At 52.3% G+C, this 26,315-nt stretch overlaps 11 protein-coding genes across 11 annotated transcripts; 5 read left to right on the plus strand and 6 right to left on the minus strand.

Moving 5' to 3' along the window:
* Positions 1 to 383: 383 nt before the first annotated feature.
* QC764_401745 (uncharacterized protein) lies at positions 384 to 899 on the plus strand (the record flags this gene model as incomplete). The annotated part of the gene is made up of 1 exon (XM_062946457.1): positions 384 to 899. The coding sequence occupies one exon, from the start codon at positions 384 to 386 to the stop codon at positions 897 to 899; it is 516 nt and encodes a 171-aa protein (XP_062800058.1).
* A 2,417-nt stretch (positions 900 to 3,316) lies between these two features.
* On the minus strand, positions 3,317 to 4,024 carry QC764_401750 (uncharacterized protein; the record flags this gene model as incomplete). Its single annotated transcript, XM_062946458.1, has 1 exon — positions 3,317 to 4,024. The coding sequence occupies one exon, from the start codon at positions 4,022 to 4,024 to the stop codon at positions 3,317 to 3,319; it is 708 nt and encodes a 235-aa protein (XP_062800059.1).
* Positions 4,025 to 5,274: 1,250 nt separating this feature from the next.
* On the plus strand, positions 5,275 to 7,996 carry QC764_401760 (uncharacterized protein). Its single transcript, XM_062946459.1, has 2 exons — positions 5,275 to 6,429; positions 6,479 to 7,996. Exons 1-2 carry the CDS (start codon positions 5,479 to 5,481, stop codon positions 7,808 to 7,810), a joined length of 2,283 nt encoding a protein of 760 aa, XP_062800060.1. The 5' UTR covers positions 5,275 to 5,478; the 3' UTR covers positions 7,811 to 7,996.
* A 1,763-nt stretch (positions 7,997 to 9,759) lies between these two features.
* QC764_401780 (uncharacterized protein) lies at positions 9,760 to 11,137 on the minus strand (the record flags this gene model as incomplete). Its single annotated transcript, XM_062946460.1, has 2 exons — positions 10,774 to 11,137; positions 9,760 to 10,594 (listed from the first exon to the last, which is right to left on the minus strand). The coding sequence occupies exons 1-2, from the start codon at positions 10,800 to 10,802 to the stop codon at positions 9,760 to 9,762; spliced, it is 864 nt and encodes a 287-aa protein (XP_062800061.1). The 5' UTR covers positions 10,803 to 11,137.
* Positions 11,138 to 11,333: 196 nt separating this feature from the next.
* On the minus strand, positions 11,334 to 12,305 carry QC764_401790 (uncharacterized protein; the record flags this gene model as incomplete). Its single annotated transcript, XM_062946461.1, has 1 exon — positions 11,334 to 12,305. One exon carries the CDS (start codon positions 12,303 to 12,305, stop codon positions 11,334 to 11,336), a length of 972 nt encoding a protein of 323 aa, XP_062800062.1.
* A 219-nt stretch (positions 12,306 to 12,524) lies between these two features.
* QC764_401800 (uncharacterized protein) lies at positions 12,525 to 14,579 on the minus strand (the record flags this gene model as incomplete). Its single annotated transcript, XM_062946462.1, has 1 exon — positions 12,525 to 14,579. The coding sequence occupies one exon, from the start codon at positions 14,577 to 14,579 to the stop codon at positions 12,525 to 12,527; it is 2,055 nt and encodes a 684-aa protein (XP_062800063.1).
* Positions 14,580 to 15,612: 1,033 nt separating this feature from the next.
* QC764_401810 (uncharacterized protein) lies at positions 15,613 to 16,936 on the minus strand. Its single transcript, XM_062946463.1, has 2 exons — positions 16,000 to 16,936; positions 15,613 to 15,936 (listed from the first exon to the last, which is right to left on the minus strand). The coding sequence occupies exons 1-2, from the start codon at positions 16,760 to 16,762 to the stop codon at positions 15,629 to 15,631; spliced, it is 1,071 nt and encodes a 356-aa protein (XP_062800064.1). The 5' UTR covers positions 16,763 to 16,936; the 3' UTR covers positions 15,613 to 15,628.
* Positions 16,937 to 16,970: 34 nt separating this feature from the next.
* QC764_401820 (uncharacterized protein) lies at positions 16,971 to 19,122 on the plus strand. Its single transcript, XM_062946464.1, has 2 exons — positions 16,971 to 18,119; positions 18,177 to 19,122. The coding sequence occupies exons 1-2, from the start codon at positions 17,349 to 17,351 to the stop codon at positions 19,038 to 19,040; spliced, it is 1,635 nt and encodes a 544-aa protein (XP_062800065.1). The 5' UTR covers positions 16,971 to 17,348; the 3' UTR covers positions 19,041 to 19,122.
* A 138-nt stretch (positions 19,123 to 19,260) lies between these two features.
* QC764_401830 (uncharacterized protein) lies at positions 19,261 to 21,087 on the plus strand (the record flags this gene model as incomplete). Its single annotated transcript, XM_062946465.1, has 1 exon — positions 19,261 to 21,087. The coding sequence occupies one exon, from the start codon at positions 19,261 to 19,263 to the stop codon at positions 21,085 to 21,087; it is 1,827 nt and encodes a 608-aa protein (XP_062800066.1).
* Positions 21,088 to 21,285: 198 nt separating this feature from the next.
* QC764_401840 (uncharacterized protein) lies at positions 21,286 to 22,614 on the plus strand. Its single transcript, XM_062946466.1, has 3 exons — positions 21,286 to 21,514; positions 21,573 to 21,639; positions 21,709 to 22,614. Exons 1-3 carry the CDS (start codon positions 21,394 to 21,396, stop codon positions 22,574 to 22,576), a joined length of 1,056 nt encoding a protein of 351 aa, XP_062800067.1. The 5' UTR covers positions 21,286 to 21,393; the 3' UTR covers positions 22,577 to 22,614.
* Positions 22,615 to 24,514: 1,900 nt separating this feature from the next.
* On the minus strand, positions 24,515 to 26,315 carry QC764_401844 (uncharacterized protein; the record flags this gene model as incomplete). Its single annotated transcript, XM_062946467.1, has 5 exons — positions 24,515 to 25,091; positions 25,143 to 25,270; positions 25,323 to 25,844; positions 25,965 to 26,108; positions 26,176 to 26,315. 5 exons carry the CDS (start codon positions 26,313 to 26,315, stop codon positions 24,646 to 24,648), a joined length of 1,380 nt encoding a protein of 459 aa, XP_062800068.1. The 3' UTR covers positions 24,515 to 24,645.

Below are 26,315 nucleotides of genomic sequence, written 5' to 3' on the forward strand. Positions count from 1 at the left end.
ATTGTGGAAAGGCTCTTGATCCTCGTTGAAAAACACAAACATTGCTCTATTTGTAAACCATGGTCAATCGCCAGCAGTTTCGTAAGCTCTCTATCTGAAGTTTCATTGGATAAACAGAGATTTTTTGCTCCTGAAGAACTTCCAACAAGCGGCGAAGGTAAGGCCTCCTTCTCCTCTTTGCATCGATCACCAGAGCATTCACCACATGAAGAACAACTATGGAAGATCATGCGAGAGACCGTGAAGATCCATCACCAGAAGGAGGTTTGAAGAGATCAAAGTCAGAATCCTTCATCCTCTGAGGGATGCAGAGATCGGCAACGACAGCTTTGCTCCGTGACATGGTAGAGCAATCATAGATCAAAACTGTCCATAAAGAGAGGATGGAAGTCTCTCTCATCAGGTTTCTTCTCATCATCCTCAGACCCTCACAGTCGTCAGCAACACCAACCAGTCAAAACCAACTTTCAATACTTCAGTCGCCAGACAAACTACCAAGTCAGCCAACCTTACACCTCCAATACCTTTTGACACTGCTAACCTCCAGCTCAGCCGTAAAAATGATGTTCAACCCCACCACCATCTTCACCGCCATCCTCGGTGCCACATTCCTCGTCGCTCCGGCCATCGCCGCGCCGGCGGAGGAGGTCGCTGCCCCTCTCGCAAAGAGAGTCTGGCTCAGCAACATCGACGTCCAGGCTGCCTGCAAGGAGCAGTACACCAACGAGTACGTCGCTATTGACAACGGCAACGGGTGCGGTGCCTGGCAGTGTGTGATCAACAACAACCGATACAGCGTCAACATGGACAGCTACTGCGTCCGCCACCACGGTGGTGAGGCCTATGCCAGCTGCGGCGGTGGCACCAAGTGGGACTGGCAGTGCCATGACCGCTCTTGAGTGGTCGAGATCAGGGGTTTGAGGGGATGGGTAGAGATGACTGAGGAGGTTGGGGGGTTCTGGTTCATTTCTCAAGTCTTTCACTTGTGTAGGAAGTTGGCCACTTCTTAGTTTTCTTTTGGAGGATCTTCTAACTCGCTCTTTACGTACACGAATCGATTGTTTGTCGACACTAACTTGTGCTGTCTCTTGACTGATACTGTAGTGTGAGAACACTCTCAGGATGAGGAATTGTGGATAGCGCTTCCTTAATACCGATGTTCAACCCAACACAGGGGTTCGCATCACCATCAATTTTCGACGCGTCTCGTCAGCGGCCTTCTTTTGGCGTGAGGCTTGTCCTTTTTTCATCCTCACCGCTTCACACGGCGATTTAACTCTCCAAACTTCCTTATTGACCCAAAACTTCATCGAACACCTGTGTACAGATCCGGCAAAGTCACAATGCCCCTCAGAAGAAACGCTGTCAGCGCCGCAAAAGCGGCCCCTGCCGCCAAAAAGTCGCGCCCCTCTAACGAAGCCGAACCTGCAGCAGCAGTTGCAACGGTAGAAACCTCCAAGGCACAGCAACCCGCTGCCGCTACCACCACCAAGCCTGCACCTAAGAAGAAGGCCATCCAAGCCGATGGAGCACCCCGTCCGTCTCGGCCAATATCGCCGCTCAATACCAGGCCTTCCTCACGGATGGAAAGCAAGACCCCTTTGTCTTTGCGCTCATGTGCGACCCTCCATTCCCTAGCGGCGACAGCGATGATGAGGAGGAAGATGAAGAAGAGACCAGCAATAACAGCAAGAATAAAGATCATGGGGACAGACCGAAGTTCGATGATGGGAAGAAGTGCTACTGCACGCAGCTGTACGATGACCATCCTGGGCATCCTTATGTCTTTACCAAAGCAGCCAAGTCGATGTTTGTGGACTTGTACTCCCACTGCGAGGTCAGAGATCCGGACAATTTTGAGATGTATACCTTTAATGATCATTCGGCGTATGGCGCGTTGGAGATCCTCTAGAATCTCATTCTGGATTTGAGGAAGCCCGATAGTTGGCAGGAGAAGTGGGCTGTGTGTGAGGCTCTGGGGTGCTTTTTGAAGAACGATTCTTATGGCACGCTTGCTAGTCGGTATGTTGACCGCATTGCCGATGTTCAAGGCGATGAGGGCTAACAATGATGCTAGAATCGACGATAGTGAGGGAGCCGATGCCACTTGGGCGTCTCATGGGCCGTATGTTCTTATTCATGCTGGCCCAATTTGAGCGAGATGGTCTTCTCCCCAATAACTGCCCGGTGAAGAACCTGGGCTTCATCAAGGCCGTGTGGATGTCTATCCCCTCTGATATGCGTGGTTACAGTCTCTTGGCCGAGTCAAGGCCCGAGCCCCTTGGACCTGTCAAGCCGCGAGGTAAAGAAGTGGCGGCCTCACTCCTTTGACCAACAAATACTGGCCTATGCCAGAAAGTACAACATTACCCTGAACGAACTTCCCAACCTGGGCGAACTTGTGCAGGAGATTGAAGAAGTAGAGGGCGAATTGCGTGAGCTTGTGCACAGCACATCAAAGTCCGATGTCTTTCACTATGAGAGGGAGTTGACCAGATACAAGGAGAGATATGGAAACGTTCCTCATTTTATGAGCATCCACGGCCGTGAGCAGAAGACGAAGCCGAAGACGAATATGGGTGGTGATAATTTGGATATCACGTCTTGGACTTCGTCTGAGAGGAAGGTGGCTCACTTTGACAAGAAAGACCCGTTGGGCAAGAAGGAATTGGATATGATCAAGGAAGGGTGTGTCGTGTCAGGGTTAGACGGGTTTGCTTTTCAGGCTCTGGTATGGGGTGTTGATCTTGAACTATGTATTGCTACGTCACTTCCAGGTTGGGGGATCATGTGTCCTGCTCGGTAACTGTATAATAGGACTGTCGAATTTTCTACATGCCGGTATCCCACCGACTGCATATTATGCTGCCGATGCCGGGTTTCTCCCATAAACACATTTCATCAAACAATACGCATGCACATTCGCTGCGGATCACGCAGCTGCCTCCTCAGGTGAGTACAATACACCCCAACTTGCTGCTGCTTTGACCAGCCCATGCCCTATGCCCTGGGACCACGCAAACAAGATCCATCCTGTTATCACCATCTGTGGAACCAAAAGGAAATCTTACCCACAAGATAGGCTTGGTGGTATGTATCTTTAACAGTATAAAGGTTCAATTAAAGGAGTGTAAAAGAAGAAGAAAACTGAATACAAAAGGCAGACAACTAGGCTTGCAAGCCAATACAAGCCATCTCTAGCCCTTTCCATCTACCCATCTAGCTCCAAAAGACAGAGGAAACCATGCAACATGTAAATGCAAACGCTCTACCCAAAAGTGCAAAAAACAACCATCACACCCCATCACCCCCCCATCTAAAAGCCCCCCAATGGGTTAGGGTTAGGAATCCTCCACCCCCCCTGAATGCCCCCCTGCACACCACTAGGCCCCTCTACCTCAGCAGCCAACTCCTTATGCGCCCTCAGCGAAAACTCCTGGCGGTCAAAATTCTGGTTGATAACCCCAGTCATACCCGACTGGCAGTGAGCGTTGTTGTTTTGAGCGCAGTAGAACCAGATCGGGCGGGTGTCCTTGACCTCAATCTGGAACACCTCGTCGCTCTGTCCTTCGCGGACGGGGAAGAAGCCGCTGAAGAAGGAGTCGGCGTCTTTGGGCTGGCAGGGCGTGTCAAAGGAGGACTCGACGACGGAGTGGTTCAGGGGGTTGAAGTGGAATTCGACTATGGAGCCGACTTCGGCGACTACGTTGTCGGGGTCAAAGATTAGACGGCCGCCGCGGCCGGCGATGACGGTGTGAGTTGTGCGGGGGGCGGCGGAGGTTTTTGTGGGGTTGTAGGTCTTGTCTGTGGGAGCGGCGGAGACGAGGCCGAGGGCGGTGGTGAGGGTGATGAAGAGAGTTGAGGAGTGCATTTTGATGGATAGAGTAAAGACTGATGTTATCTGGAGAGGAAGAGTGGAAGCGTTTGAGTCAGATGTGTTGATGGTTGGATGGTTGGTGAAGCTGATGAAGGTGATGATGATGATGATGATGAGAAAAGGCATCAGTGAAGGCGGATTGTCCATGGTGTTATATACGCGAGATATCAAATCCATTACGGATTTCGTCGCCAACAATTCCGTGGCTATGGATAACTTGGTGATGGATTAGGAGATGGCATTGCGCGGAGGTGAGAGCATCCGGCGGCCGCAGTGGGCACTTCTCACCGTGTGTTGTTTTTGGCATCGCACCTGTGTTCACCGCAGGCCATGTGCAAGGCTTCGGCCGGCAGTGCAGCATTCCTCTTTCATTTTCACCAGTCGCTATAGGGCTGCAGCCGGAACCAGAGTATCGGGATTTGGACGATCCGGGATAAGCAGCCACAAAATTGCAGAACTGCGGTTCGTCGGATGTCTTGTCAGAAATAGAAGCAGGCATCGGTTGAGGCTGTGCAAACTTCCTTGTTGGCCATGGACAAATGTGCGAAGATGGCAGGACCAACACCTCACTCATGCTGATCAGATCTGGATAGCTATATTTAAGAAATTAGATATCAATCATCTTCCTTCCTCTTGAAGCTGAATGGTTTATTTCCGGTTCGTTGCTGGACCTTTTGACACCGCAGTTGGCTGAAGACAGCTAGGCATGAAGTTGACAAACCCGCCGCGAGGATGCTTGTAGCCCGAGCGGCCGGCAAAAAGGCATCCAACAAGTGTACTTCGAGCGATGACAACGGATCGTGGTGTGTTTTACGACAAGAAGAGTACCTGGCATGAGCCTCCTGTTTACTAGCACTGGGAGAAACACGTGTAAGGGCGGCAGTCAGCCATGTCAGGTTGGATATCATAGGTGCCTACCTAACACCTACCGTGTGAGCAGAGTTGTTGAGACATATATCAACTCTTGGATGGTCACAGGATAGTTTCTGCAGTTGGGTTCCGTGTATACTGAGAGGCTGATATCCGGATTCCTCAGAAGCTGTGTTTGATGGGCATGAAAATGGTGTTTATGCTGAAGCAGAAAACACGGGAAGCCAACCAGTCAAAGAAAGGGGGGCTATTCGTGGAGTTGGTAACGGCTGGTTCCGATAACTGAGGAGCATGCATTCCAGGTCACCGCCGTTTGATGACGGCGATTGCGTCCTCGAAGATAACTCGAAACACATGTCACTGATTAACTGGAGAGAAGAAGAATCGAGAACGGATGAGCCAATGACAAGTGCGCCAACCACTGCAACAGGGCGCTAACGGAAAGTCGCTTGGATCGGAGTTTTGTTGCCCCGGGTCCGGAATTAGCCGGTGCCTGGACAAACGTCATACGGTCATGCGTCAACTTGCGCCGCCTGTATCAAAACATCATCATTTTAAACTCTGAATCATCAAAAACAAAAAGACATCGTCTTCCTGCGCCATTTTGGTGCTTTCTCATTTATTTGGTCTGTCATTGTTGTTTGGTTGGCGCCCCTATTCTATTCAGGTGGTTTGATCGAAGCCTCCATCTACAGTGACTTGCGAGGCGTGCATGTCACGCGACTCCCAACATGGTCTCGGAGAAGATGCCTTTCCTGGAGCCCAGCACTCCCCAGGAGCTCCCTACTACTCACCACAACCAAAATCACAAACAGCTCAATTGCCGTCGCCGGTTCCTACGCGGTTTCCTTTTCGCCTCTCTTGGTTTGACGGTCTTGCACGTCTGCTCGAGGACCACACCGGCTGTCATCACGAATCCGGTGGAGCCCGCCAAGAGCGACGTCTGCTTGACGCCGGCATGCATCCACGCTTCTTCCGAGATCTTGTACAATTTGTCCCCAAACTTCAAGGAGCTTGACCCATGTACCGACTTTGAGGAGCTCGTCTGTGGGGGCTGGAGAGAGCGTCATGATCTCCGACCCGACCAGGGCGATGCCTTCACTGGCACCATCATGTCCGAAAACTCACAGCTCCTCCTCCGTCACATCCTCGAGGCCCCATATCCAAAGTCCTCCAAACACTCATACTTCTCCCCAATGCAGCTTGACTCGACCAGCCTTTCTGCTGATGAGGAAAACTTCAACAAACTGACCGATGCCTACAAGGCCTGTTTGGATGAACCCACTATCAAGGAGCTTGGCATTGCTCCCCTCGCCAAGATTGTCGAACAGGTCAAGCAGTCGTTCCCTGTTTCCGACAGCTCATCAGGCAACGCCCTCAGCGAAACTATCCTCCTCTTGTCCAAGTATGGAGTTTCTGGGCTCGTTTCTTCTGGCACGGGGGCTGACGATGCCGATCCGGATGTTGTTGCTGTCTCTGTCGCGCCACCCTGGAGGATCGGCCTTCCATCCAAGGAGCGTTACGACGATGATGCCCTGGTGAAGAAGTACCAGGGCGTCGTTGTTGATGTACTCTCCCAGCTCGGTCCCAAAGAGAACAAGGACGTACTCGCTGCCGTTGTCGATTTTGAGAAGAAGCTTGCTGCCGCTTCGCCATCGACCGAGGAGCGGCAGGACGTCACCGTAAGTGCCCTGCTGCTCCCAGCCCGTTCACCATACTGACTGTTGCTAGAAATACTACAATCCAATGTCGCTGAAGGACGCATCGGAACTGGCGCCAAAGATCGACCTCGATCACATCATCTCCACCCTCGCTTCCAAGAACAAGGTTGAGCGTTTGATTGTGGCTTCACCCAAGTATCTTAAGGAGCTACAGAAGATCCTCGACGAAACCGACCCCGCCATTGTGCAAAACTATTTTGTGTGGAAGGTTGTCCAGGCTTTCTACTCGTATGTGGACTCTCCTGTAGTGAAGCCGTACAAGGGTTTCGTCAATGAGCTCGCAGGAAAGGACCCCAACTCTGCCCCCGAGCGCTGGCGCACCTGTGTCAACCACGTCGACGACGGACTTGGTTGGATCTTGTCTCGCTTCTTCGTCGAGAAGGCCTTCTCGGCGGAAGCCAAGAAGTTTGGTGACCTGATTGTCTCCGACATCAAGGACGAGTTTGTCAAGAAGCTCAAGGCTACCGAGTGGATGGACGACGACACGACCAAGAAAGCCATTGAGAAGGTCCACAATATTGTGCAAAAGATCGGCTACCCAACCAAGAGCCCCGACATCATGGATCCCGATAACCTGGCCTCTTACTACAAAACTGTCAATATCAGCTCCGAGGCTTTCTTCTCCAATTCTCTTTCGGTCATTGCCTTTGCCGTCGCCGATGAGTGGTCAACACTGGGCAAGCCCGTGGATCGGGATCAATGGGGCATGACGGTCCCCACGGTCAACGCCTACTACAACCCCCCTGGAAACGAGATTGTGTTCCCCGCTGGTATCATGCAGTTTCCAGTCTTTGACGTTGATGTTCCCGCCTACATCTCGTACGGTGCCTTTGGCTCCGTCGCAGGACACGAACTTTCACACGCGTTTGACTCGACCGGCCGCCATTATGATCAGAACGGTAACTACACTGACTGGTGGTCTGACGGAACTGTCAAGGCATTTGAAGAACGTACCAAATGTTTCATCGAGCAGTACGGCAACTTCAGCATTCCCGGTCCTGACGACAAACCTCTTCACGTCAACGGTCGACTCACACTGGGCGAGAACATTGCCGATGCTGGCGGCCTCTCGGCATCTTTCCAGGCCTGGAAGCGCCGCTCCGCCCAAAAGCCCAACGCTCACCTCCCTGGCCTGGAGCATTTCACACAAAGCCAGCTTTTCTTTGTCAGTTACTCTAACTGGTGGTGCGGCAAGTCGCGTCGTGACACTGCCATTAATCGCATATATACCGATCCCCATGCGCCAAAGTGGGCGAGGATCCTGGGTACCATGGCAAACAGCCGGGAGTTCAGGGAGAGCTTCCAGTGCATGAGCAAGAAGCCCACTTGTGAGCTTTGGTAAAGGAGCAAGTGCACGATAATTCCAATCATAGTTTGTATGTATTAGTGTCACCGTTGAGCATCGCCCTATCGTAAACACGGCGTATAAAATCGTGCTGTATCATTTCTGTTTGGTCCCATGCGTGACCTCCATGGCAGCAAACAGCAGAGCTCAGTCCGTCGAGAACGAGATGGGCAAGCGGGTAGTTGGGTAGACACCAGCCATTGAACACATCTTCGAAAGACCCACATTCTCGGCGCCTTGATCTATAAGCTTCTGAATAGCTGGTGCTGTCTCCGTGGCTGGTTTGCTAAGGGCTAAATATTCACGGCTTTCCAGTAATGTGGTGAGCCCCTTGACATTGAACATGTCCTTGACTGTTATTCTGACTCCAGCTAACGGCTTCCTTGATGGTTCGAGACGTTGAAGAAACTGTAACAAAAGGCCCGTATCGACTGCTCTTGCCAACGGAGCTCGTTATGAGGCTGTCCACCATACCATGTCTAGCTAGCCAGCATCGACACATAGGAAGCCATTACCAAACACTTACTCTCCCGCCGTTGTGGCATTCTGGCGCAAAGGTAGTGAAAATGCAGCCGCAGTGTCACTGTTGACTCTCATTACCGGACTGATTGTCTGACCGTCCAAGACATACGGGCCAACAGTTGGGACATTTTCCGTTCCAATGAATTCCACCAGGGCAAGACTTAGGTCCATCTCCCTACCGGATTTTGTATCTCGCCGATGGTAGCAGGGTCGCTTTTCTCAGTAGACACCAACACTCCGGAGGGGGAACTCAGGGGTCATGACATCATGTAGGGTGGTGGCCAAGGCTAGTCACTGCCCGCGAAATAGAGGCCAAAAAGGCAGAGAAATTGGTTGACAAATTCATATTACAGTTGGTTGTTGTTGTTTGGTGTAAAAAGTAAACAGTAAGCCAATTCCAGCCTTTAAGAGCGATAAGGTCTGGTTCTGGTGAAACGCAGACCCTTTGTAGGTGCCCCACACATCATCCTCAGCGATCGCACGCTCTATGAAGCATTTCAAGAGCGGCAGCACCGATGTTAATATCGGGATCACGGGTGTCACAAACACCAGCCACTGGCCGTGGTATGAAACACGGAAGTCCTGCGTTTAGCCGACGGTTGATCAGAAATGATTTTCGCTCCAGTGATCACCGGGTCTTTGGGTTTGCTCACCGAACTTTCCTTGTAGGTTACATATCACCGTTCCCCAAGCTGGAATTTCAGTGTGGCATGACACGAAATCTCGGAGGCCATTTCTCAAAAGACCGATGTCGGGTGAAATGAAGAGTGTATGAGCCGTGGTGAACCCGTTGAGACACGGGCAATGGGTGGGGGGGGGGATTGGGGCAAGAGGGGAATGTCATAGATGAGGCCTTTCACTGATCGTCCAACCGAGGACAACATTAGGCAATGCATATGCAGGTAATATGCATCCATTCTGCTGTTATGGTTTCCGCCCTGTGTCGACGCTGGCGACGAGGCTATGGCTTGAAAGCTAACGAGGTTGTTCATGTTGACTGCGGTATGCTTCCATTCCAGGTTGTTAGCTTCATCCTGTCTCAATAATGCAGGCCATATTAAGCCCAAAACACACCAGATTCAGTGGGAGTTGTGCCAGTGACGTCGGGACGTCCTTGTGGAAATGTTCTGACGGTTGAGTTGACGATGTTCAAGTTGTGCTCAATAGATGGATTGGAAAGGTGTTTGAGGAACCCCCAACAGCAACAATGTCAAAGGGACTAACGCCGGTTTTACATGGTTGGAGGCTCCACGGTGCCGAGGCATGCATCCGCATATCCGTTATCTGATGAGGGATTTGCATGCTATCAATGGGCACTGGCAACATCCATCCCACTTATAACCATGGGGTTTACTTACCTCTTCCCGGTGATTTCACCTTGTCCCAACCAAGAAGCTGTGGACACAGACAGCAGAAATGCCAACTCAAAATATCATCGCAAAATCGGTTATGAAATAAACAACAATGTTGAGAACGGCACGCAAAATATGGTCTTTCTCCCGCGTTTTGAACGCAAACGTGATGTCCAAGAGACAGTATCGAAGGGTGTCTCGCAGCCATCGGAGCAGCTGTCTTGTGTAGAGCCAGTTCGGAGATACACCGGCAGCGATCATAACCCCCGGCGAGTTTTGGAACGCAGTCCTCCAGCCTTTGTGCAGCAAACAAGTGGTTAAGGCATTGTCGTCTCCAGTCGTGATAGGAAAGCATCTGAGCCACAACTCGTGTAGAAATGGATCACGGAATCCTTGGTCTTTGTAGATGCAAGTCCGGTAAGCAGAAAGCCGGCCGGAAAGGTTTAGAACCTGGCCTTTGTTGAAGAATGCCAAAACTGAGTGCAAGACATTTCTCTTCGCGAGGTTCAAAGCACCAAATGTTTCCCACTGGGTCAAGGTGTTCCCATTTCGAGGCTTTATCGCTTGTAGTCCCGTGACGCCACCGACTCTGGGGTCACAGAACGGCGCGAGGATGTCGTCAAGCGTGGAGACACCCCACAGTGACCGGTCATCCACAACAACGAAGAATGCGGTCGTGACCTTGGAGATGGCTTCGTAACACTGTCCTCGATACGAAGCGGTTTCCACAGCCATTACCATGATTCGAGAGTCTCCGATTTCCTCCACCAATCCCTCAACGTTTGTACGGCGTGCTTCTATTGTCGTGATGATTATTGACTTCGGCTCTGTTCTCAGCCATCCCTGTATGACTTGGCGAAAGTGAGGTTCCGTTCCTAGGGTCATCGCAACAACTGTACGGTTTGATCTGCTGTTCTGGGATATTGCTACATCGGGATACCGAACTGGAGCCAATCGTCTATAGCCCCAAAGCTCAGACATAGCTAGAATCAGGCGAGCATATCTTAGCAACCTGGATTCCAGTTTGACATTAGTAAAATCAACTATCTGGACATGTGGTCATCACCGTTTTCAAGGAGGACATACAGTACGATGCGGGACCAGAGGGTAAGCATTGGTATGGATCTGAAAGGTAACGGTGGCTGGGATAAAAGATAGAAAATATTGGGATAGGGGACAGAGAATGCTGGGATAGAGGATACGATGTTGGGATAGAGGATAGACAATGGTTGGGAAGAGGACGGGAAATGTTGGGAAGAAGGACCGAGGATGCTAGGACTGATGATGTAAAATGCTTAGGTTCAAAATGGATATGCTGGGTTCGAAGAATGAGATCATTGGAGTGAAGGCTGCCTGAGATCCGGCGGTAAAACAGTGTCCAGGTGCGTCGAGGAAGGTGGATAGGGCAACCTGATGTTTGAACCAACAGAAACGGAACGTGAAGCTGTTGATCTCAGTGGGAAAATGCGGGGAATCAGTAGCGGCTCTACGCGGTAAGGTAGGTACCAGAGGCACTGCTGCGCCAAGTACAGGATCAACACAAATAGGGGTAAGCGAGTTGAATGGACCTCAACAACGTTATATTTGCACCGTAATAATATCCCACTATCATCAGTTGGTCAATATCCCACCCCCGCTTGTACATGTTACTGCTCTGTGGTTGCGCGTGTTTCCCCCTTGAGCGTCACATCAAACTCTTCTGGCTTTCTTCCCAGAATTTCTTCCAAGTCCCCCGTCACTGGCGCTGTAGCACCTTGTCTGATAGCCTCCCAAGCAGTAGCCCAAGTCCTGGCATCCTCCTCATTTTTGAAGTAGCCCTTTACTTGTGGAAGCCGAACCCACTCATGCACAGGTATCTCCCTTATCTTCAAGTCCCTCCCAGCAACCTCCCCAAGCACCTTCACCGTGTCCTCCAAACTCCACTCCTTGTTGCCCGTCAGCAATACAACCTGGTTCACATACTGGAAGCTTTCCGGCGCGGATGAATATTGTGCAATGAGCTTCGCAGACGCCTCTCCAAGCTCATCCCTCTTCACCCAGGCCACCCCTTTCCCCTTCCCATCATGCGGGACAAGAATCTCATTCCCAACAAGCGAGGCATCAGGGAAGTGCGGATCGAAGAAGCTGGTGTAAATGGGTGTGGACTCGGAATAGATCCCCTCCCTGATCACCGTGTAGGTGAAACCAGGTGCTGTCTCCGCCAAATGTCTCAAGTGCCCCTCGGTGGCAAGGTGAGCCTGCATCACCTCAGCCACTGACCTGGTAGAGTCTCTTTCTCCAGCAAAAGCCAGAGAGCTGTAAAAGACATGCTTGACACCAGCGCGGCGGGCTGCGTCGATGGCTGGGAGCTGGACTTTGATGCGGTAGTCTTTGACGTGGCTTGGGTAGGATATTAGAAACAGGACATCGATGCCGGTGAAGACCTTTTCAAGGTCGGAGGGCGCTGTTTCGTAGGATGCCTCTCGCGTTCGGACACCGGCTTGGGTGTAGTTCCTGGGGACTTTGTGGGGTTGGCGGCTAATGAGGATGACATTGTCCTTGGGGACCAGAGCCAGGAGGTGGTGGTAGGTGGAAGTGCCTAGACCCCCTGATGCTGGGAAGATGCCGATGGTTTTCATTGTGAGTGGTTTTGCCTGCCACTCTAGTGAACGTGGGAGCTGTTGAAAGGATCATTGCTGTGGGAGAGGCGAGGTGATATTTATGATGATGTCACGGATCTGATTTCCAATCAGGGCCCACATTTGTTTGCTAATTGCTTGTGGTCAACATCACCAATCAGACCTGACATTTGTCATGATCAGGACCAGGCTTGCCATTGAATGAACAGGGAGCAACAGTCACCGAATCTCGTACAAACCAGCTGGCGGCCCGCCCCTTCCATGTCTGACACTCTCCGTCACGAGCCCACGCATGATATTGTCATCGCACACATAGCAATCACCTAAAAACACATGGTGAGTCGGCCCACGACGCAACACGTACGGCATCCTGCCTCGAAACAGCACGACAACCTCGTCCCCCTCCTGCATCACCGGCGGCCCGATACCCAAATGTCCTTCCCTCGTCAGGAATGCCCGTCGACCATAGCAATACACCCCAACAGCATTTCGAAACGTGACCCTCGCCTTCTCGCTCTCGGCCGACAGCACCTCATCTCCCTCTCCAGCAAGCCCAGATAAGAATGCTCCTACAGCAGCGTCACTTATCCCAGTAGCTATCTGCCTGTTCATCTCGCTCGCCGAGGCTGAGAAGTGAAACCCATCCATCGAATTGGACATGACATGCCCGACCACTGCGCCCATCGGATGTACCGAAAGCGCCTTGCAAAATGCTCCGTCGAGAGGCTCACCAGTGATATACCTCGATCCATTAGCCCCCGGGAATGGCATATTGGGCAGAAGCTCCGTCCAAGCGCGTTGGACGGCTTCGGTCTTGGAATGTCCATCTGACCCAAAGTTCATGACATTGCTGACGCGGTGGACGACGCCGACATGGAAGCCGTCCATGATCAAGGTGCCCGGGATCGGCGAGGAGAAGGCGCGTTGGATACGGGACTGGAAGAAGTCTCCGAGGGGTGGGGTGCAGATACCGGCGGTGAAGTCACCTCCGCGGAATACAGTGACGGACTTGGACTCGAACCATTTCGGCACCCAGGAGGGGTAAGGGTCATCTGGGGTTGGAGTCGTGCGATGTTGGACATAACTGAGAACGTCCAGGAACATGGGCATCTTGCTGATCAAGAATTTCGCTAGGCCGGTATAAACCTCCGGAACAGGGCGAGTGTAGTCCGGCTTCAGAGCCGCCGGGATACCCCAACCTAGATCGGGGTTGCGCTCGTTGACAAAGTTCTGGACGCCCGTGATGGCGGTTGTCAAACCTCTCAGCCACCGGTCCGACCGTTGAGTGATGTGAGTTCTCGTCGTAATGGGCTGCAGGCCTTCGTCGCAGATGCCCAAAACCGAATAGATCTTATCCCGCAAGTCAGTCGCCTTGAACGCACGCATCTGCTCAAGCAAGTCCAGCAACGGCCCCAAGCTACCCGGAATCTCAGTCAGACGAACGTGACCGCTGTGGGCCCCTGACTGCCGCGTAAATATGAGGTACCACACGTCCAACGAGGTGTTCGTCTCGATTTTGCCCCCAGGCCTGTTCCCAAAGACGAACAGCAGCGTCGAAACCAAGTCGAAGAAGGACATCTCCAGCTCTTCCGACTTGACCACCGCCACGTTGGCCACGGCGATTTCCTGCACTACCCACGTGCGGTGGAAGTACTCCCGGTCAAATAGCTTTTGGAGATTGAGCAGTGCCCCCTCGGGCAGACCACCTAGAGCATTACCCACGACGTCACGCACGACACCATCCTCCATTGCGGCGGCATCTTTCCTCAAGTCAGCCACTAGCCGACTGACATCACTCAGGACCTTCCCTGCCTCGAACGCAACCTCTGTCGCTTCTGATTCTTGCTTTAGCCCGATCCAGGCGATGACTCTTTGGCAGTATTTGTAAACCAACCGCATGTACTGCACCTGACGGGATCTCTCCTCTAGACTGGACTGGTCAATACATAGTGCGTCTATCCACAGTCGTCGCGGGGGCTGGCCTGGTGATGGTCGGAGGAAGTGGAGTGCCGCCGCGAGGTTGGGTTTGATAGGGAGGGGAAGGTCATCGAGCCAGATGTAAATTTCCGGGTCGGCGGTGCCCCATGTGTAGGAGAGGGCTTCGTAGGGCTGGGTGGATTCGAGGTTGGTGATTGCGAGGGTGCCGTGGAAGGGTTCTGAGTCGTCCGGGGAGGGGGAAGGAGGGGATGTGGAGGGGAAGAGGGTCAGGATGCGGGTGAAGGGAGGGGTTCGGCCGGTTTTGGAGACAGGTGGCAGAGGTTGGTATTTGTACATGGTGAGCAGGTTGGCGATACTTTATAGCTGAACAGATATGTCTGAGCCAAGAGAAATCACGCATCTATGGGAGGTGGAGGTGCCTTGCTTCACGATCGCAGTGAAACCAAGTTACAGGGGTTCTAGACCTGCAAGATAATACGGCCCAATGATAGCCCGACTGCGTTGAGCTTACCCGATACCGCCTAGTGACTGAACTTTCGCTTGCTAGGTTATCTATATGCCTTATAATACTTTATAACACTAGCTATACAATACTTCGCCGCTAAATCGAAAGGGAAACACCTGACAATACTAAAATGTGATACAAGGACTATTCACATCACGGGGGATTGCGAGGCTGTTCGTTTGTTGATGGGTGTTGAGCGAGACGGTTCAGTCTGAGCCTCCTGACTTGGATAGGCAAAGCATCTATTAAAGCTTGCTTGGGGAAATGAATTAATAACCTGTACAAGAGGGGGGAGGGGGCTGGGGGGGAGGGTGCGCAACTATTTACCAGGTAGCGTGGTATTGATTGAGTGGGTACTTGACTCTTGAAAAGTGTATGTAACATGATGGCTTTAGGAGACAAATGACTGATGTTCGCTTGCACATATATCATCTTCTGGATCGGACTTTGAGCATACCTTATACATACCATCCGAGCTTATAAAGGACACTACACCTAATCATCTAAGCGTCTAAAAAACTCTGTCCAAGCTTATGTATACTGTTATCCCAGCTTTTGATAGAAACTACACCGACATTACATAAACATGCGAATGACTGTATCCAAGCTTATATGTTTGCTATCTCAGGTTATAAGAAATACTATACCTTTATAACCCAGGCTTTTCCAAAACACTACTGACTTCATTTTCCATCAGAGGTCTCCCCGTCAGTCGATTTTGGAGTGTAACGAACATCGAACAAGGCAAGTAGGAACAGACTAGTTTGGTACATGTAGCTCATCAAAACTGAGCCACTTTGAGGCTGGCCGTCATTAGACCCATATGTACAACTTTATTCATTCATTCATTTATTATCATACAAAGCGCTATGTGAAGACGTCAAAAACCCAACTCCTCCTTCCTCGATTTGCCCCCTTGTACATCAAGATAAGGAGCCTCGCCCAGGGAACAAACACGGTCGCCCGCTCTCGGGTCGTTGTAGTCATATGTCGCACAATGCCATGTGCTCCTGTTGTCCCAGATAGCGACGTCATTCTTACTCCATCTGAATCGTACTTGGGCATCGTGATTCTGTGTTACCATGTTGAAGAGGTATTTAAGGAGGATGTCTGACTCGTCTTTTGTGACGCCGTTGATGCGCTTGGTGAAGCCCTTGTTGACGTAGACCGAGTTCCACCCGGTAACGGCTATTACCATGAATGTCAGTTTTACGCGCAATGATGTACACAAACAAAGATGTGGAAACTCACGATTTGTCCTTATAACAGGATGCACAGCAGCCAACTCAGCCCCCTTGTTCAACGGCGACCCTCTCTCGCACTCCCTCAGCGGATTCCCCAAATTCCTCGCCTCATCCAAAAAGAACTTGGCGTCATGTGTGGCGGTCAACTTCTTGAGCATCTCCCTCATCGGCTCTGACAGACGATCATAGACCTCGTATCCGCTCGCCCAGAGGGTATCACCGCCAGTGACGGGAAGGGTGTGGATCTTGAGCATGGCGTAGTCACTGGGCACAGGCTCAAAGGTGATATCGCTGTGCCATGCGTTGGAGGCATACCTACTGACGTCGGAGAGCTGGTGAGTGAGACCGCCGCCCTTCTTTTGCTTCTCGGAGGAGATGACGCTGATTTGATCGCCCAGCTCGGAGCCCTCTTCTGTCAAGGGGTGCACGTGAAGGCCAGAGGTGGAGGGGCAGCCGGCGAGGGTGGTGAGGCGGAGCATGAAGTCTTTTAGCTCGTTTGGGGTGACATCTTGATTGCGGAGGAAGACGACGCCGCGGGAGGAGATTGTGTATGCGAGGTCGCGGAAGAGTTGATCGTCGGCTTTGAGGAGGTCGCGGATTTTGAGGGTGGGAAACTCGCGGCCGATGGCGGGGGTTGGGTCGTTGTGCGAGTATTGTTGGAGGGATCCAGAGTCGTAGAGCGGTTTGGTGAGTTGTGGTCGGGCTATGTCATGGCCACCAAAGATGGTGGCGTCGGTCTGAGATGACGTTGATGTGATAGCGGACGGCATGGCGAACGAAGTGGTGGTTCAAAGCACGGAAAAAGGCACAATCACATGTAGATGGGATGGAAGCAAGCGAAATGATTGGGAATGTAAATATTGACAGGCTCGGGTCTCTTATTAATATGCAATGCACAAGCAGCATTGGGAACCATTCGGCCTCAGATACTTGTTCAGGATGTCGTTAACCACCATGGTTCGACGCTTGGACGAATTACTTGGCGGCGGAGAAAATATCGGAGAATTGTGAATGGCGTCAACCGGCGCTAAGTAGGCGAATGTCGAAGCGACCTCCCCATCTCGGCCGGCCCCGCACCCGGCATAATCGGTGTGGTGATACTACCTCTTGCCAACTTCATGACGCCATCGCCGTAGCTGCACACCGAGAGGCCTTACCGACTTCAATTCTCCGCTCGTTTCTCCGCACACGTTACTTGTGATAGCCTCAACATGTAACGCGATGGCGGGGGTCAGCATCTCTAAATAGTGACCTCCATCCGCATGTTGTCGGTCGCGATGGTTCATCTCTTGATCACCCGTCCTCATCTCATTCCATTCGACCCGAGTTGTCTGCCTGACAACAGGTCTCTTCAACATGGGCAAAATCGACGACATCGAGAACCACACCAAGGGTTCGCCAACAGCGACCCTCAACCGCGGTGACAGCCACGACGGCAAGGCATCACTCAAGGGCTCCGAGCCTCATGTCGGTCGCTCTGAGCTGAGCGATGTCATCCCTCCTGATGATGGCTATGAGGGAAAGCACCGGTGGGATCCATTGGCGACATGGACCCCTGAGGAGGAGAAGGCCGTGGTGCGCAAGACCGACATCTGGTTACTCTCCTGGCTCTGTGTCATGTTCTTCGGTCTTCAACTTGACCGTGGTAACTTGGCAAACGCTCTGGCTGACGAATTCCTGGACGATCTCAACCTCTCGCGCGACGACCTTAACAACGGTAACACCATCCAGTTGGTTGCCTTCTTGAGCGCCGAGTTCCCTGTTCAGTTTCTGACCAAGCGTTATGGTTTCCGTTATGTCCTTCCGGCCATGATGTTTGCGTGGGGAACTGTCTCCTGGGGTCAGGCATGGATTCACGACCGGGCAAGCTTTTATGTTACCCGTGCACTTATTGGTGCTTGCGAGGGTGGTTTCATTCCGGGTGCTATTCTCTACGCGACCTACTTTTACACCTCCTCCGAACTGTCGACTCGTCTGGCGGTGTTTTGGTCGACTTTGAACGTTGCACGCGTCATCTCGGCTTTGTTGGCGGCTGGTATTCTCAAGATGCGTGGTATTGGTGGCCACCCGGGGTGGTTTTGGCTGTTTTTGCTTGAGGGTCTTCTTACTGTTCTTCTGGCTTTCATCGTAAGTTCTGCCCATCTTTTAAAAAACCCCTGCCAGTATTCTAATCGATGTTACTAGTCTTTCATCTACCTTCCCGCGGCTCCTACCAAGACCACGGGCGTTCTCTTCCGCGAGCCTTGGTACACTGAGCGCCAGGAGGTGATCATGGTCAACCGTATCCTCCGTGACGATCCCGCCAAGGGCTTGACTCTGCTCAACGAGCCGGCCACCTGGCAAGACGTCAAGGCTACCTGGACAGACAAGTCTCTCTGGGGACTCTTCTTCATCGGCCTCATCGCCTACATTCCCGCAACCCCAGTCCAGGGCTACCTCACCCTGACCCTTCGCGACCTCGGCTTCACCGACAGCTTCGAGATCAACATGCTCACCATCCCGTCGGCCGTCCTCCAGATCATCACCATGCTGATCCTCGCCCGGTCGAGCAAGTACTTCAACGAGCGGACCTTCCACTGCTTCGTGGGCGAGTTCTGGGTCATGCCGCTGCTCATCGCCTTGATCACGCTGCCTGACGGAGGTCGTGAATGGGGACGGTATTCGTTGATCACGCTCATCAGCGGGTACCCTTACTTCCATCCTATTGTCACTTCTTGGATCTCGGAGAACACTTTTGATGTCAAGAAGCGGGCTATTGCGGCGGCGACGTACAATGTTATTGTGCAAGTTGGTAGTCTGATTGGCAGTCAGATTTATCGCGACTACCAGAAGCCGTATTATAAGATTGGTAATACCACGCTCGTGTCTATCAGCGCGTTGGCTTTGATCACATTTGTTGTTCAGAGATTCGTCTTGGTTGGACTCAATAAGAAGAAGGAGAAGGAGTGGGAGAAGATGTCGAGGGAGGAGCAGTTGGCTTATCAGAATGATGTGACGGCCAGAGAGTTGGATGGGAATAAGCGGTTAGATTTCCGGTTTGTATACTAGAGGGACACCAGTACCAGCACTGGAGATGTCTTGAATGATAGTTCTAGGGTTACAAGTTGACACCAGACATTATTGATCTTCCTGGTACTACAAGTTGTGTGTTGCGGTATTCTGAAGCTTTAGAATGTTTACACTCTCGCCCTCTGGAAGCTGAGAAGTTTCCATATTTGAACATGTGTGTCTACATTTTGCTCGCAAGTGAGGTTAATGTCACCCTGCCATGCACCTCGGCAATGTGCCATTTGGAGATAGCTGTTGCTTCCCATTGGCGCCATTGCGCCATTGTGGGGTTAGATTCTCCAACGTCCAACACCAAGATACTTCAATGTCATGTTCCCATGCCACTTGGCTGCAGAGCTACGGCAATATGTCTCCTGGTGGCACGTCACGACCCTCGAAGCAGAGGAAGATTGGTTCTCGATCTTGCGATGCTTGCAAGATCCGGAAGGTCAAGTGTACAGAGACAGCCCCCTGCCAACGATGTCTCACCGCTGGCCTCGACTGCACCTTCAACAAAACCCAGTCGACGAGAGGACCCCGGAATCTGAGGACAAAGACCTTACAGCAGATCCAAAATGCCACACGAGCTCAGCAACCAGCCTCAGCACCTTCACATATCCCAGAGCCAAGTTCTTCGTCGAGCACCGCGGACCCTTCCAACATTTCGGTCGAATCACTCGTCATTCGACTGTGCATCTATCGACTTCGCCTCTTTCCAGTCTGGCCGATCGTGGCTGTGGAACAGGTCATTGCAGCCCTACACCGCGATTCCCATGATGTCGGAACCTACACCTTGGCAGTGGCCATTGGTGCTGCAACCATGGCCCAGTTGAAACTGTCCCGGTTGAAAGACCCAAACATCACGGACAGCCTGTCCGCTAGCGCTCTCCACGAGGAGTGCCAAAGGAAACGGCGGACCCTCAACGCTGCCTCTGCCAGTCTGAACAGACTTCAGACCTCGTTCTTTTTGCACATCTACCACGAGAACCAGATTCCTGGCGGTGCCGAGTCTTTGTTGCACTTGCGCGAGGCCATCACGGTGGCACAAATTATGGGATTACACCGGCCCTCCTCATACCTAGGACTACACCCATCCGAGGACCGCCTTCGACGCCGCATTTTGTGGCTGTTATTTGTTACAGAGAGAGGAGTGGCCATGCTACACAGACTTCCAGTAGCATTGACTTCAGCCGAGAAGTTCCCGCCACTGGACACCATCAACGAACCCGACGACGGACCACACGTGTTGCCGGCATTCAAGAAACTGGTCAACCTGTTTTGGATCTTCGACCAATCCAGAGCCTTTGACATTCTTCAAGATGCGGCAGACGACACGGACGGCTCCTCATCACCCAACCACGAAGCCCTCCGAGCCTTGCAACAGCGCTTACAAAAAGCACGACTCGAAACTGAAAATGATGCAAACGACATCCAGAAAGCGGACATTTCCATCACAAGACAATGGATGCAAATCCTCATCTGGCGCGCCACTCAAGGCCACGCATACTGGTCCTCCGACGACACCTCGGCAAGCCTTGCTGGCCCCATTCAGATAGCCCAGCAGCTACTAGACGACATATCAAAGCTCCCCAACACGGCCCTGGAAGCCCACGGCCCAGGGATAGAATTCAAAGTTTACGAGATTGCAAGTGCCGTGGCAGACTCCCTCAACTACTACACAACCCCCCGACCAGGCGACATCCTCCTCCGACATCCAGGCGACATTCTTCTCAGATTACAAAGATTCCTAGCCACCTGCCGCGGCGGAAACATCAACCTGCTAGGCCTCCTAGCCGCGCGCATCTCCCAAAGCCAAATGTCCCTATCCATCCCACGGCAGTCGTTCGACCCAGCCCCGCCCTCGGTTGTTGTCGAAGAGATAGCCACCGACGCCGACAGCGACGAACCACCACTCTTATCCCCATGGCTCTCCCTCGTTGCCGCGGCTGAACTCGAGCAGGAGCAGTCCTTATCGTCTTATGCTCAACAGGTCGGCCTGCTCGATAATCACGACTGGCTTCTTGCTCCAGAAAGCCCCAACATCTAGCTGCGAGCACGTCATTGATACGGGGGATGAGGTGAATGAAGTCCAAAGCGGAGCAGGTCCGGGGCCGGGATCGGCCTGTGGGGTTACCTTGCTCTACCGAGGCGGGGCTCGTTGTCCCTTCAGCTGTACAAGTCTTGGCTAGACTCGATCTGGGACTTTCTCCGAGATATTCTCCGCTTGAGGTTTGGGGGTAAGAAAGGACGGCACATCTGGGGTTTTTGTGGTCACGTCAACGTTGTCAGGGATTTTTTTTGTTTGGTTTTTTGGTTTTTTTCAGGAGAGACGAAACGAAACGACACAGTCAAGATGGCTTGGGAAGAACCACGGAAGACGGGCATGGTGTATCGCCGTTTGGGCAACTCTGGATTACACGTCTCTGCGCTTGGCTTGGGAGGATGGCTCACGTTTGGGGGGCAGGTTGAGAATGGTATGTTTGGTTCAGGTTGGGATTTAGAGTAAGAAGGAAGAGCTGACGGATAAACTAGAGGGCACTGTTGCTTGCTTGAAGCAGGCGTATGATTTGGGTATCAACTTTTTTGACACTGCGGAAAGGTAAGAACCGCATACAAGAACGTCTCTGTGCTCTCAGCCCACGAAAACTGACCGAAACTGTCTCAACAGCTACGCCGGAGGCCAATCCGAAGTCGTCATGGGCCAAGCCATCAAGCAGCTCGGCTGGAAGCGCAACGACATCGTCATCAGCACCAAGCTCAACTGGGGCGGCCACAACGGCGAGGTCCTCGTCAACAACCACGGCCTGAGCCGCAAGCACATCGTCGAAGGCCTCCGTGCCTCCCTCCAACGCCTCGACCTCGAATACGTCGACATTGTCTACGCCCATCGCCCGGACCGTCTCACTCCCATGGAGGAGGTCGTTCGTGCTTTCAACCACGTCATCGAGATCAAGGGGTGGGCAATGTACTGGGGGACCAGCGAGTGGAGTGCTGACGAGATCGCCGAAGCATGCGGCATCGCCAAGCAGCTCGGACTTATCGCGCCGATTGTTGAACAGCCATTCTACAACCTCCTGCACAGAAAGAAGGTCGAGGGCGAGTTCCAGAGGCTGTACAGCAGATTCGGTCTTGGATTGACGACGTTCAGTCCCTTGAAGTTTGGTCTGCTCAGTGGAAAGTACAACGATTCGCCTGATACGCCTCCGCCGGGGAGCCGTTTTGCCAAGGGCGACGACAAGTTTGTCAATTACATGAGAGACAACTACGGGAACAAGAGCTGGCAGGATGATATCGAAAAGGTGAAAAAGCTCAAGGTTATCGCCGACAAGGTCGGCATTCCCCAGTCAGAGTTGGCTCTGGCGTGGGTGTTGAAGAATCCCAATGTTTCGTCTGTTATCACTGGCGCGTCAAGGCCGGAGCAGATTGTTGAGAATGTCAAGGCGTTGAAGAGTATGGCTTTGTTGACGCCAGAGATTATGAAGGAAATTGATGAGGTGGTTGGGAGTGTTGAGTTGGATCCAGCGAGACAGGACTAAGAGATGAATTTGTGAATGATGACAAGAGATGAACAACCCCAATTTTGCCCCTGTCGTGACATTGGGCTGATCTCAGACTCGGATTCTGAGCCCGGAACTTTTACGGTGCCCCTTCTTCTGGTTTAGCTCAGCCACATGGCTTGCTTTTGGGAGCCAATAGGCACCAGAAGCGCAGCGAGCCTTATCTCATCCCGGATTTCAGCTTCGACCAGGCATTTGATGTCAGCAAATAGGTCGAGTCTTGGCAGCTGAGCGCAAGGTGGGAGGATTCGATGCTCATGCCTGACAGATTGGGAGTTTGATAAAGTATCAAGTGCCCTTCTGCTGACCAAAGGATATTTCCCCTATCCAGTCTTTCTATTACATACCTATTGTCTTACTGGAAAAACACGCACGGTCCATGAGCGTAAAGACATCCATCACCCTCCACGACCAGTCGTAAACCAAACCACTGCCTATCGAAGAAGACACTTTCAACGCTCCCAAACAACTCAAAATGGCCCAACAGTCCCTCTCAGCCAGCTTCAAAGTCCCGCCAACCCACCAAAGCACCAACCACACCCTCGACCCATTCGTAGTGTCACTCGCCGGTATACCATCAGAAATGTTGGACGGAGGGTTCCATGCCGAGGCAAAAATTTTCGACAATGACAACAAAAGTCCGGGGTATGAGATTGTTCAGCATGTCCGAGATTCAGGGGCAGTTACCGCGAACGAGGGGGAGACTGTTCACTTCGTGTTTCGGGGCTTGAAGGCTCCAGCAAGGGAAGGAAGGCATGAAGTGCGGGTTGGCGTGTTTTACAATTTAGCTGTGGGGTCTGCTGTGGAGGTGAGGAGGGAGGTTGTTTTTGGTGGTCGGTGCGAAGAAAGCGGGAGTCAGGCTGTTGCGGAGAAGAGTTGCGAGGGGAGATTGGTGTTGGAAGTGTGAGGTGATAGAGCCTATCCTACTGGATCTAGATGAAGACGTGAAACATATAACTGAAAAGGAAAATAAGAAGGTCCGCCTGGGGACTGGACATACATATACAAAATCAAAAGCTGTCTTATATTGGAATCATCATGTCTATCCCCGTAGCACCGAAAACAACACCGTTTTGGCTGTCACCCATTCATGAACCTTTCACAGCCAAGGTTCCCCCAATCGCACCATCCACGCCCATCCCTTTTACATCACCCACCCTCTCTCCCCTCATTCCCCTCCTTATCTCCCTTCTCCAAATCCCCGCCTTTCAAATTCCCCTCCCCACCCCCATTGTCAGCAGTCAACTCCATCACCACCTTGCCCACCCCATCCACCACTCCAAAAAGCCCCCAAACAAGAAGAAACGGCCAGAACAGTGTCAGAATAAACCCTACTGGCCAACTGACAAACCACATGATGTGTCCCCTTTTTCTTTTGTTCTCGGGAAATAGAGTGAGAAATTGTCGATGCCCCATCCGGAGCATGCAGAGGGTGATAATACCCTGGAAGACGCCCCAGACGATGAGGAGGATTTGCCACCAGACTATGCGGGTGTGGGTGTCTTCTTTTAGGAGGAGGGCTGACATGTGGGATTTGGGATGTGGTGGTGGTGGGGATGGTGACTTGTGGGTTGATGGGTGGTGATGTGGAAAGAAACGGTTTTGGCGAAGGGGTAGATGAGAGATAATTTAAGTGAAAAGTTAAGATAAAAAATCCATAGAAAACCCCGGACATGCAAGATGAGATAGAGAAGGTAAAATAACAGGCGTTGGGGTTGTTCAGTAAACTGGACGTTGGAAACCGAAACTGAAGACGTAGCTATCAAGCGGGATCTATTTGGTGCTGTGTCAGGTTTGACTGCGCCGCAGGTAGCGAGCCAATGCCACAACGACATGCCCTGTTGCTTAGGTCTGTTGTGTCTGGTGTTGGTGGGCTTGGCGAGGCCCCAAGGCAACCGTTGGCGCTGTATTTACATGATGGTTCACCAGCTGACAAGAAGATGAGCATCAGCTAGGGTATCCAAAAAAAAGTAAAGGAACCGTCTTGAAAGGTCAAGTGTCGTGGGCCTCGGCAAGGACGACAGAAAGAACCACAATATATCGAGAGCCTAAGATGTATCCTGACAGACCCAGCATCCGGCATCATGGGCGATGACATGCTTGAAGTCAGAACCTGCTGTAGAAACATTGTCTCCAATACTAGCCCACACGCCCGTGTCATAAAGTCGGCACACTCCAGAAAGCTTGTCCCAGACTGAGCTGGAGCAACCTGTAGCGCTAGCACAAGCCGCAGCACATCTCGCAGATGTAGTTTCTGTCGAGGTGACTGGCCTGCTTCCAGCTGGCACCGGGAACCCCCGGATTCCACATGCTAGGGAATCGACATCCGGAGTCGAAGCTGCCGAGCAAACTCTGGACGGGCGGTTTCGTTGAATGTAGAGGTTCAGCTTGTCTGAGGCACCACAAGCTTGTCCTCCATTCCCAGCACAGGGCTGGTTGCAACGGTCGGTGATGATCTCGGACGACAGGGAGTTACCAGTCCAACATTCCCGTCCTGAAGAGTCCCTTGTCAGTTGGTTTCGGTTAACCCTGGAGAAAGACCTACCAAACTCGACCCCAAAATACTTCCAATTCCCACTCTCAGCCCTCTCAGCACATTTCTCCAGCGTCATATCCGCAGCGCTATTCGGTCCGTTGGCCAAAGTCCTCGTCCCATTAACCCGATCACGGTAGCTGTTCCTCCGTCAGCCCCCATCCTGCCACACAAGAAACACACAAAACTCACCACCCAAGATAATCATACCCCCCAACCGGATCCCCATCCCCCCTAGCCTCGTCCCTCTCATAAACCGTCAAATGCCCCCCCCCACCACAAAACCACCTTCCGTCCCCCTCACAAACCCTCCCGCACCTCCTCCCAAACGTCTTGTAGCTATTGTCAATCGTCGCACCACAAAAGCACTCCCTCCCATACTCCACACCGACCCACCTCGCCTCAGCCCCGCACATCCCCGCACATTTCGTAGGCGTCATATCGTTACTCGCACCAGCAAACCGTCTAAGAACACGATCAGGGGTGAAATCGGCGAAACACCCCCACCAGTGGAAACCCTGGACGGGTTCGATGCCAGGGTTTTGAACAGTGGGGGGGTCGGTGTGCTCGTAGAACGCGGCGCGGGCCGAGCCGCCGCATGTCACGCCTGGTTCGTCGCGGCAGAGGCGCCAGCAGTCGCCTTCGGTGGCTTCCCATTCGGATAGCTGGGGGATGTACCCCGTGGTGGTGTTAATTGTTATCGAGGGGGCGCAGCTGGGGTGGGGTAGGTTGTCAGAGATACCTAGGCGTAGGTAGTAGGCAATGCAGGTGTAAGGGGGGATGGCGGTTGGTAAGAGAGGGGTTCGGTCAGGGGTTGGAGAAGTGGAAACTTACAAACATTCCTGATCCCACAGAATAAAATGCCGCGATGTTGAGCAGGCTGCCGAGCAGGGGATGATCCCATTGTCGGGACGCCTGGAAAAGGCGACGGTGAGGTTGAACGAGGTGGGAGAGGATTGCCAGTTTATGGTTCCAAAGCTGACAACGACGGTGTAGGTATGTTAATCGGGAGAACTTGGAGGAGAAAAAGAACGGACACGCCTACCAGCCAGAGTACCGGACAAAGCTCCCCTGCTGACGAGTGTTGAGCAAATCGGTGTCTGCTCGAGCATCATGGGCATAGGCTGAAGCCAATGCCATGACTATCAATTGGAAGGTGAGCTGCAAAAAAGAGACGGTAGGCAT

This window comes from Podospora pseudoanserina, chromosome 4 (assembly GCF_035222485.1).
Source record: "Podospora pseudoanserina strain CBS 124.78 chromosome 4, whole genome shotgun sequence".
NCBI classification, from domain to species: Eukaryota; Fungi; Ascomycota; class Sordariomycetes; order Sordariales; family Podosporaceae; genus Podospora; species Podospora pseudoanserina.

What these genes read in the sequence shown, in the direction of transcription:
- QC764_401760 (XM_062946459.1), top strand. Translation starts at nt 5,479, where the DNA reads ATGGTCTCGGAGAAGATGCCTTTCCTGGAGCCCAGCACTCCCCAGGAG. An exon ending in AGGAGCGGCAGGACGTCACC is followed by an intron (nt 6,430 to 6,478) that starts GTAAGTGCCCTG and finishes GACTGTTGCTAG; the next exon opens with AAATACTACAATCCAATGTC.
- QC764_401810 (XM_062946463.1), bottom strand. Translation starts at nt 16,762, where the DNA reads ATGCCGTCCGCTATCACATCAACGTCATCTCAGACCGACGCCACCATC. An exon ending in TCCTGTTATAAGGACAAATC is followed by an intron (nt 15,937 to 15,999) that starts GTGAGTTTCCAC and finishes TCATGGTAATAG; the next exon opens with CCGTTACCGGGTGGAACTCG.
- QC764_401820 (XM_062946464.1), top strand. Translation starts at nt 17,349, where the DNA reads ATGGGCAAAATCGACGACATCGAGAACCACACCAAGGGTTCGCCAACA. An exon ending in CTGTTCTTCTGGCTTTCATC is followed by an intron (nt 18,120 to 18,176) that starts GTAAGTTCTGCC and finishes CGATGTTACTAG; the next exon opens with TCTTTCATCTACCTTCCCGC.
- QC764_401840 (XM_062946466.1), top strand. Translation starts at nt 21,394, where the DNA reads ATGGCTTGGGAAGAACCACGGAAGACGGGCATGGTGTATCGCCGTTTG. An exon ending in TGGGGGGCAGGTTGAGAATG is followed by an intron (nt 21,515 to 21,572) that starts GTATGTTTGGTT and finishes CGGATAAACTAG; the next exon opens with AGGGCACTGTTGCTTGCTTG. An exon ending in TTTTTTGACACTGCGGAAAG is followed by an intron (nt 21,640 to 21,708) that starts GTAAGAACCGCA and finishes CTGTCTCAACAG; the next exon opens with CTACGCCGGAGGCCAATCCG.